The sequence below is a fragment of the Bidens hawaiensis genome, unplaced genomic scaffold, assembly GCF_021521415.1.
Source record: "Bidens hawaiensis isolate Kalapana, Puna unplaced genomic scaffold, B.hawaiensis_p1.1 tig00046636_1, whole genome shotgun sequence".
In the NCBI taxonomy this organism is placed as follows: Eukaryota; Viridiplantae; Streptophyta; class Magnoliopsida; order Asterales; family Asteraceae; genus Bidens; species Bidens hawaiensis.
Window position 1 is genome coordinate 40,718 of NW_027498309.1, and position 10,419 is coordinate 51,136.

The 10,419-nt window shown below is 34.4% G+C and overlaps 1 protein-coding gene across 1 annotated transcript; it reads right to left on the reverse strand.

The window, feature by feature from the left end:
* Positions 1–679: 679 nt before the first annotated feature.
* Positions 680–2,948, reverse strand: LOC143596496 (serine/threonine-protein kinase STY13-like). Its single transcript, XM_077075256.1, has 6 exons — positions 2,380–2,948; positions 2,090–2,222; positions 1,815–2,010; positions 1,620–1,744; positions 1,356–1,514; positions 680–1,185 (listed from the first exon to the last, which is right to left on the reverse strand). Exons 1-6 carry the CDS (start codon positions 2,508–2,510, stop codon positions 868–870), a joined length of 1,062 nt encoding a protein of 353 aa, XP_076931371.1. The 5' UTR covers positions 2,511–2,948; the 3' UTR covers positions 680–867.
* Positions 2,949–10,419: the final 7,471 nt, after the last annotated feature.

Consider the following 10,419-nt stretch of genomic DNA (forward strand, 5'->3'; position numbering starts at 1 on the left):
AATTTCACACATATTTACTCATATCAAATCCGATTATACTAACATTTTATATAATCTAAAAAATATAATAAATACCATTTTAAGTTGTTATGAGCTTAAACTATCAAAAATATAAAACTTTTATAAGTGCAGTTCGGTTTTTGATAATTCAGTAAGGTTTTTATATGAGTATTTATATAACCGTTAAGTATTGTCATAATTAACGTTTTACCAAGCCTAAACCCGAACCTAATAGGTGTAAAACTAGAACCAACATTTGCCTGGAGAAAGACACAAAGCGTTAATGTTTGGTGGGACCGAGAAGTCAGCTTCTTCCCCAAGAAATGTACATGGGCACCATAAAAAAACTTAACCAAATTAGCCCCTCAGCTTTTATCAAACTACAAAACAACCCCTAAACTATTCTTGAATCCAAATTTTTGTCTACCAACTTTTGGTTCTCTTAAATGCAACACAAGAATGCAGAGACTAGAATTTAAATACGCACATTCTTCTTTTCTTGGACCTCATTATTTATGTATTATTAACAAGCATTTATTACATTAATACCAATAATTGAGAGGGCCCTTGAACAGACATTTTTACATCATAGCAGCCCCATCATTAATGACCATTCAAATTGGCTTTATATCTTTATACCATTAACAGACCATTATTATTTTTATAAACAAAAAGAAAGCAGTAAAAGTCCTTAAATATGAGCAAAAATATCCAAATTTATAGACACAAAATATAACAAATTAAATAATAAACCCTACAACTTCTCCATCAAAAGCTAACACAAAGTCTTAATACTTTGCTTCTTCTCCTGCTGCTTCTTCTTCTTAACTGTGTACAGATTCTATGTTCCAACCTCTTATTCGACCGTTAACAACACTGATAAAAGCAGGAGAAAATACCTCTGCTGGTGTTTTCATTGGATGCTTTTGGTGTCGAGTCATCTGTTTTTGTGATTAAAGTGCTTGTACCAGGAGAATCAGGTGAAAAAACTGCATTTTGTGAAGCGAATATCCTAGGAGGGATCGCTGTTGGTCGCGGTTCTGCGGGTGAGATGGCAGACAAGTAATTTTGCAGCATTGTTATTAATTGAGTGAAATTTGGCCGAGCATTCGGGTCTTCTTTCCAACAAGATGTCACTATTAAAGCCAAATCCTCCGGCAGGTCATCAGCGCTCGGCCTAACGTTCTACACAACAAAAATGACACAATTCAAAAGAAATTTCAAACCACAAGATCAATGTAATAAGCCGACAATATTGATTTTGGTCCCTTTGTTACTTGACTGATTTACTTTTGACAAATGATTGTTTCTAATAACAATAAAGATTAGTAGGAATAATAAGTTGTAAAATGTACCTTAAAAGCAGCTGCATAGGCTGCCTGAAGATTTGACATACCCTCAAAGGGTAACTTATTGTGTATGAGCTCCCACAAAACAATTGCGAAACTGTAAGCATCAACCTTATGATTATAATGTTTTTTCTCGCCCTGCCTTAGTGTTACAGTGCTGTAAAGCTACAATCACATAACAAGTATTGGTTTTTAACGCATAATCAACATAAGAAAGCAATAAAAATGTAACCTTTATTACAAATTGACCATCCAAAAGAGATTAATTACCTCCGGAGCCATCCACCGATATGTTCCGGTTTCTGCAGTCATCATCTCTGTTAACGATTCTTCTCTTGCCAAACCGAAATCAGCAAGTTTCACAACCTTGTGGTCCACCGTTAGCAGCAAATTCTCTGAAATTTTATGAATTATATCAGTACGAATTAAGGCTTACAATTCATTATTTTAACGATTCCAAATCACCTGGTTTTAAGTCACGGTGAATGATTCCATGTGCGTGCAAGCATTCCATTGCACGCGCTATATCAAGTGCAAAACCTATAGCAACTCGCGTATCCAATCCCCGTGGCCTCATATTTACCAAGTACTTCCTTAACGTTCCGCCAGTAAGAAGCTCAGTTACTATGACCATAATCGGTTCCTTACACGCTCCGATAAACTGTAACCAATTACGTTTCATCATTTAACAAAACTGGACAACATCAGTCTGAGATCATATCAGTATATCAATGCATTACCTTTACCAAGTTCTTGTGCTGCACTTTAGACAACATTGCAACTTCTCTCAAAAACCGCCCTTCAATCTTCGCAATGTTATCCGGCGTATCGCCCTTGTTCACGATCTTAATCGCAACATTCTTGTTTTTATACCTGAAAAAATGCACAAAATCAACAAAAACATCAAATTCAGCTTTAATAAAACAAAAGCAACTTCAGTAACTTAGCAAGCAGATGTATCAAATTCAACAACATAATATTCAAATACTCAATTAATATATTAAAAAGATTGATAAAGTGAACAACTTACTTGCCCTCATAGACCTTAGCATGAGCACCTTCACCAATCTTTGGACCGACAAAAAGAAGCTTAGGATCAATCAACCACTTGGGTTCCAAATTAAACTCACCACCCGAATAAAACCCATTTCCAGATCCCATTTTACTGCAAAAACCTCTTTGAGGCTTTTTCACAAACACCTGGCAGGCAGTATTTTGACCCGGAAAAAAAGGATAAAAAATAAGTCCACGCGTTTCAGCGTCAAATGCGGAGGAGAATCATAATCATAATAATCAGCTGAAGTGAAGATCACAGACGCAATTAAAAAAGTTGAGTTGAAATGAAATGAAACTACCCAGATGGATGCATTCAATCAAGATTATTATTATTATGATCGGCGGATATTAAAGGAGGAGAATTGGGGGGTCTGTGTCACTGTGTGAGTTATTATTATTATTATTATTTCAAGTCATTAATATAATTAGGTGAGAAAAAGGCAAAAGTGATGGCGTAAACAGGCTACATTTTGGGTTACGTGACACGTGGATTGCCTCTTTATTTATTTATTGGATACAATCTCGTAATTTGATTGCTTAAACCTACTTTATAAAATTAAACAAATCTTATATTTCAGTACCCGTATGAATTTGGTTAGAACATGATGTCCACTTTTCATATATATTTTAAGTCTGATTTATTCAGAGACATTATTAGAAGAAAGTCTATTATTATTAAAAAAAAAAACGTTTAAGTTAGGTTCAAACATGTGATCATAAAGATCCCGGCCTCAACGGTCACCTTCAGGTATTGAACCAGAAAGTCAATTGTCATATTTTTAAATCAAAATTTATGTAGTAATGTCACTAATCTAGCCGAGCTATGTGTGAGAACTCGAGATTGATTTGTTAAAAGTTTAAGCATATACACATGGCCAAATAAGCTAGTTTCTTATTTATCTTATTTTTATTTTGTGTATCAAATACGTATCTACACAACAAATGTTATAACATTAAATTACAACTAAATTAGAATATTATTATAATATAACATATAATAAATAAAATTATAATAAAAATAACTAACTAATATATATTATGTTATATATAAAATTTGCAATATATTATATAATAAAATCACTAGAAATTTATATTGATAAATAATTAAAAAATAATAAAGGATGCAAACCCAAACTTAAGAGATAATTCATAAGTCGAGCTCAAATGTTAAAAATAAAGCTCAAGTTTACACTATTACACTTCTAACTCAAGTAACGGTCTATTTTAGGATCAAGTGAAAAGTTTTGAAAATTACATGTTTGTCTTTGTATATTTTACTTAATATATATAACGTGATTATGGGGGTGTTTGGCCAAGCTTTTTTAACAAAGCTTATAGCTTTTTTAGTTTTTTTTATAAAATAAGTTAAATTCAGTGTTTGGTTTAGCCTTTTAAGCTTATGCTTATAAGCTTATATAAGCTCATTTGAATAAGCTTATGTGAATATGGCTTTTTAGCTTATTTGTATAAAGTTGTATGTTACTCATTTGTCCTCAAATGGTGATGGATTAGTCTTAGATTACTCTAACAAATTAAAAAATGGTGGATTTAATAACTTATTAAGACACATAATTAACATGTAGAATATAAGCTAATCCAAACACTTAAAGATAGCTTATCAAATAATACAAAATAAACTATAAGCTTCTTTAAAATATAAGCATAAGCCAAAATAAAAAAGCTAGGCCAAACACCCACTATATGTGTTTGAAAGAGACAAATGATGTAGAAAACTAGAAATATGGATGTTTGAGACTATGAAGTGGGGTTCGATTCAGAAACCAGATTGGATGAGAGGTCACATTATTTTAATCTTCCAATAAGATTCCTGAATCATGCACATGTGGATCGAATCATTATGTTGTTTGGATACCTAAAACTGTACGAACATCAACCTTTTTAAAAAACTAAAAGTTGTCCATGATAACCTTTGTAGGGTAAAATGCAAGAAAAATACAAGAAATCAATAAACAGAAAATGTCAATTTGTGTGGTATTTTCAATGTGACATGTCTACGGATAGATTGAAGCTCACTTATTGTTCCATGCTATACGAATTATTCTAGTTATACATATATTTGAACAACTTATTTGGGACTTACATATACGGAAATATCAAATTAAGACATTTAAATTGACAAAGACGTAATGCAATACTTAACTGTTTTTAATTTGCTCACGCGTCTTGACATTGAAGAAGTTTAAGATCAAAATTGCGTTTGTCCAGCTTGTTATCGCACCTTAATGAACGGACCATGAGGGTTACCGATCGGTCTTTAATTGAAAAATATATAATAATAATAATAATAGGACTATTTGATTGGACATCCTTTGCTTCTTCATAGTTGTAGTATTCATTGGATTATAATCCATTAATCCCTAAATGTGCAAATCATCTAACCCATATCTTGCTAATAATCGTTACTAGTAATAAATTTATGATTGACTTGTTTGCTTTACTTTTAAATAAGATCCATCCCCACCCATGGAGTGCTTGGTTGATATTTATGATGCAACAACCTTTGTCATCGCGGCCTTCATAACTACCGCATCCTAACCAATATTTAAATCTTCGATGATAGACCATATCATTTGGATAGTAACAACTAAAGAAACTCAAAATATTTAAATAAAATGTATTTTCGTATTCTTTAATCATATAAAGTTTAAAATAACGTGGATTAAAAGTACAAAAGTTATAACGTTAAAGGGTGTCTATATAAACTCCTTATATCGATATTTTTTGATTTACAATACCTTATCATAGTTTTATATTTATTAAATTCTATACAAACCAGTAAACCACTGGCTTGTTGAATTAGTTTGTCATATAAAAATATCTAATAGTTATATTATTATAATGATGTTTCAAAATTTGGCATGACCGAACATAAAAAAGAAAACGTTTCCTTTATCTCAAACTCAAATCCAAGTTATAAAATGCGAGTATGCGACGCAGCCAATTCCTCCTTCTCAAACATATCCATTATTTGGTGGTTGATTAAGATATACTAATACCGCTAAGGGTTCATGGAAATAATTGTGATTGTATATTTAATATTGCTGTCAATAATAACCAAATTATATTTGCACAAGGAAGATATTTTTCATGAAATCAATCTTTTAAGTGTCGGTAAGTCGTGGTAAATTCTTTATCCTACATCATGTTTTCCAACATAGTACCACCGATGGTACCCTTTTATCAACAAACTAACTACGTCTGTTGTTGATACTTGACAGCCATGTATTTTGTATTGTGATCGATAACTAAATGTCTACTAAATACTAATTTATAATTACCTTTGTGGACACAAATTGGTGACCTATACTAAGACAAAGTGTTATGCGCTTTAGCCCTACTCCACCTTAACATTTAGCACCGGTTAAACCATTTCAACCAAAGCCTGATGAGCACTAGTGGAGTAACGAGCAAAGGAGCTCAGGGTGGCAGTAGCGGATTTTAAGCATCTAGTATGCATGGGCTGAAAGCCACAAGACCCAATTTTTTTTCGTGCTTCTAAGTTTTAGGTCGTCCGGTTCGGGCCGGGTAAACAATAATTCCAAGCACTAACCTACCAAATTGAAAGAAATACAAAATGGTGAAATGCGAATTGCCGAACCTAATCTCTGCTTTCTTCTGCTGACTATTTAGATTAATTGATTTGACTCCAACACGAGTCAGTTTCGAACCTCAAGCCTCAACAGATATCAACAATGCCCAATCAATCGATTAATCGATTTCACACCCAAACGATTTCACCAATTCACCCTAGCTTATGTTCTGACTTTTATGCCGAACCTCACAAGTCAGTAAGTCACACAACAGCCAACACACATTGAAAACTCTATTTGTTGTTGTGTTCGAACATTGACCAGATGGTATGGTTGGATTTTGGGTTTATTGTTTTTTGTTTGTTTAAATTTTATTTGGGCTTAGCCTTGGTCTTGCGTAGTTTTATTTCTTAGCCTGTATTCATCTATATGTTTATTTCGTAAACCATTTCTTGTTTTTTCGCTTTAAACAAAATTTATTTTTTAAAAAATTCAAGGCTGGCCCGGACTCAAATAGTATGGTTGGACGGACTCAAATAAATTGGTTGGGCCGAACTCATTACATTTATATATTTTTTTGATTTTTTCGAAAAAAATACACTAACAAACGAAAAACGTGGTGGGCCGCGGCCCACCTTGGCCCAAAGAAGCATCCGCCACTGCAGGGTGGCGGACCACAATTAAATCCAACCAATGAGAATACACGTTCATATATTTAAAAAATCAAAATTATTATAAACTTAGTTAAAGTTTCCCCATTACACATGATTTATGTGTTAATTAATTAATTAATGTCCATACGTGACAGCGCCGTAAGAACACTTTTGATTAACTAATTGTTTTACACTTATGTTGTGTAAGTATCCGTGAAAACTAAATTGGTCTCTCATAATACAAAGGAGTGATCAGGACAAAACTAAGTGTCCTAACAAACATTAAACAAATCTTTTTGTCCCACGAGATTGGAAGGATTACAAAGTGTCGTAATAGATGATTACAAACGACACGGCGTAATATATTATTGACACATGTAGGACATAGTTTAGGAAGAAACATGAATGTTGATCAAGGAAGTTGTATGTCTTTGAAGATATTGTTTTAAGTGTCCTCAGGTGAATGATTAAGTCAGGACAAAGAAAAAACAGAGATTCCACCATATAATAATTATTATTATTATACTGTACTTCCAATCAAAAACCAACACTCATATAGTCGTATTTATAATTTATTTTGATCAACAACCACCAAATCAAAGAAATATGTTACGGTAATTTTATAATTGACATTGACCCATTTTTTTATATACACGACTTCTAAATTTATTCATTTTGAACTATTGGAGATTAAACATAATCCTAACAAACATATTAGATATGCACATGTATACGCTATGTGAATGTGTAACATGTCATTGTAAAGGACGAATCATCTCGGACACACCACTTATTAAGTCCCTAATTAGGTTGTAATTGTTGCACCTTACAAATGACAATACGTGTTTGCCAATTTGCCTTTCGAAGTGTCGAACCATAAGTCAATACATAGAGTGTTTGTCTGTGCCTCCAATCAAATTACATTAATTATAATTATACTCTTAATCCTGATTAATTACTTATACTCTTAGTCCTAAGGCTATGTGTAGTGGAGGGGCTACAAATGGGGGCGAATTGCGCCGTGTGGCGCCCAGTCAGCAAGGGGTGAGAATTTGTTTTTGGGGTGTAATGGTGTAGGGACTACAAATAATAATATAATAATATATATGTATATATATATAAACATGTATATATAACACACACACACAAAATAATATAATAATAATATTCCTTTTACTCTTCCGGCGACAAAAACATCACGCCCCCGCCCCTTTTCGCCCAAATATCGCCGGGCGGCGGTGTTCCAAAACTTCTCGCCCCTTTTCGCCCCTCCTTCTCGCCCCACTACGTATGGCCTAATAAACCTGAATTAACTTGAATCCGGGTTGGTTTTCCTAAAGCTATTTCGATTTTGATTCAAGCTCACTTTCAAAAGTTACATATTCGAGGAAGCTAATTCGAGCCGAAATTCGATTGTATGAAAACCTAGTTTCAGATGTTTTGTCGATTAACATCCATGATTTCTTGTTTTTAAATTACTTCATCTTAAATTACTTCAACTTAGACAAAGCGTAATGATTTAACAAAAAAGTGAAAAAACTATGTCATGTCAGTTATGTAGGCATGAGATACTCATTAACTTTTCACTCAATAACTTATAATAATTTAACTGAAAACACAATTATTATGTTATCTTTTTTATATAAATGAAAATGTTAAAAGATGAATATGATTTGATTGTAAATAAGTTGACCACACCATCTTGAGCCTCTTTGCCCGTGAATGCAATACGCCCATGAGGGCATTGTATTATGGTGCCCCTCTTCTTCTATGCGTAATGGTTTGGCTCAACAAATATGGGTGATGTATCATGGGGCGCAACCCCAGTACCCCACTACACATGATCTTATGTTTTTTGATGGGGATACAAACAAAATATGTGGTCATGGAGTTGGTTTAGAAAAATGGTGTAGCTAATAAGTAATGTAATTAACTATATAAAAAGGAAAATAAAAATTGTTGTAAATTTTGTAAGGCCCCGTTACCGGTAGCCCTACTTTCGTGTTGGATTTACTCATAAACGCAGTTCTAAATATCAGAGTTAATTAAAACATTCGCGGAATATAAAAGCTTTCATAAAACATTTCATAACAAAACACGTCTTGTCTTAAAACATCATTTTGTCTTTCAAAATAAACGAAACATTAAACTTAAACGTCTTGAGTCTTCCGATGCCAGCCTCTTATTCAGTGCCACGTGTCTCCTCAAGCGAGCTGCCTCATCCTACTCACCTGCGTGCATACTAAAAGTCAGCTACGCTGAGTGAGTTCTAGTTAATCATACACTATACAATACACATAAACTTATATTCTTTCTTTCATACTTTCATACTTTCATACTTTCTTTTGTATTAACTTACTTTCATATCTTACGTTATAAAGAGCATTACGCCCTACATTCCTCGAGTATTATTAGGGCTCGGTACCCTCCTTCCTCGAGTATTATTAGGGCTCGGTACCCTCTTTCCTCGAGTATTATTAGGGCTCGGTACCCTCTTTCCTCGAATATTAGTAGGGTACGGTTCCCTAGTTCTCGAATATTAGTAGGGTTCGATTCCCTCTTCGTTACCATACAACCATACATCATACCTCGAGTATTATTAGGGCCCGGTACCCTCTTCGTAACCATACAACCATCATTTCCTTCTTTTATTAACTTTATCACATTCATACACATAAGCATACATATCATACTTACCTTATACTTAGCGTTACAACCTGACAGTACGTGCAATATCCGAAGATCGTTCACGTATTGTCAAGCCATCATTCATACATATCACATCATTCACATAAGGCATACACTTATCTCTTAGGATAAGCGTATTAACAAACATATCGAGTATGCACACAGCCCCGAAAACATAACACAGAAGTGGGACTAGAAACTCACCTGAACACGGCTACGTTCACCGTTAATCGTAATCCCTTTCTTCAGTTGTGCACGGCTGACTGTATAACAAGTATACATATCAATTAACTATCATTACTCATATCATCTTTCTAGTCTTAACTACTACCCACAACGAACGGGGGTCCGGGGGCAGCGCCCCTGGCAGCGGGGTCTAGGGGCGGCAGCCCCTAGCAGGGTCCAAGGGGCAGAGCCCCTGGCTGGGGTCGAGCTGCCAGGTCAGCTTGGAAAAATTTTATTTCCATTAACTGTCTTAACACATTTTTCATTAGGTTTTTAATTTATTTCCTAATCGAACTTGACTTTAAGCGAAGTTAAACCTTAGGCGAACTTAGCTTTAAGCGAAGTTAAACCTTAAGCGAACTTAGCTTTAGGCGAAGTTATCAGTTAGGCGAACTTGGCCGTAAGCGAAGTTATCAATTAGGCGAACTTGGCCTTAGGCGAAGTTATCAATTAGGCGAACTTGGCCTTAGGCGAAGTTACCAGTTATGCGAACTTGGTCGTAGGCGAAGTTAAGCTTTGAATGCGAAGTTATGCTTTGAAGGCGAAGTTATGGTTTTGCAGGCGAAGTTGCCCAGTTCAGCTACGGGTTTAGTTTTTATCAAGCATTTTGGCGATTTTAATACCCTTGTTATGGTTCGACATCACCCACTACGTTCCCTAACCGTTTTCGGTCGTATATATATATCCCGTATATACTATAAAGTTTGGACCTTTAAGTAAAAACGTTCAATACTACGTAAACTTTAAAGGTCAAGAACATACCTTTAGCGCTCTTTCGATCTTAGTTAGCTTGTTTATGCACTCTAGATCTCGTGTAATAAGATCTAATACCAACTAACGTTTACTCTCTCTCGGGTCTTGCTCGTTTATGGTGTGTGTGTGTGTTTGGAGTGTGTA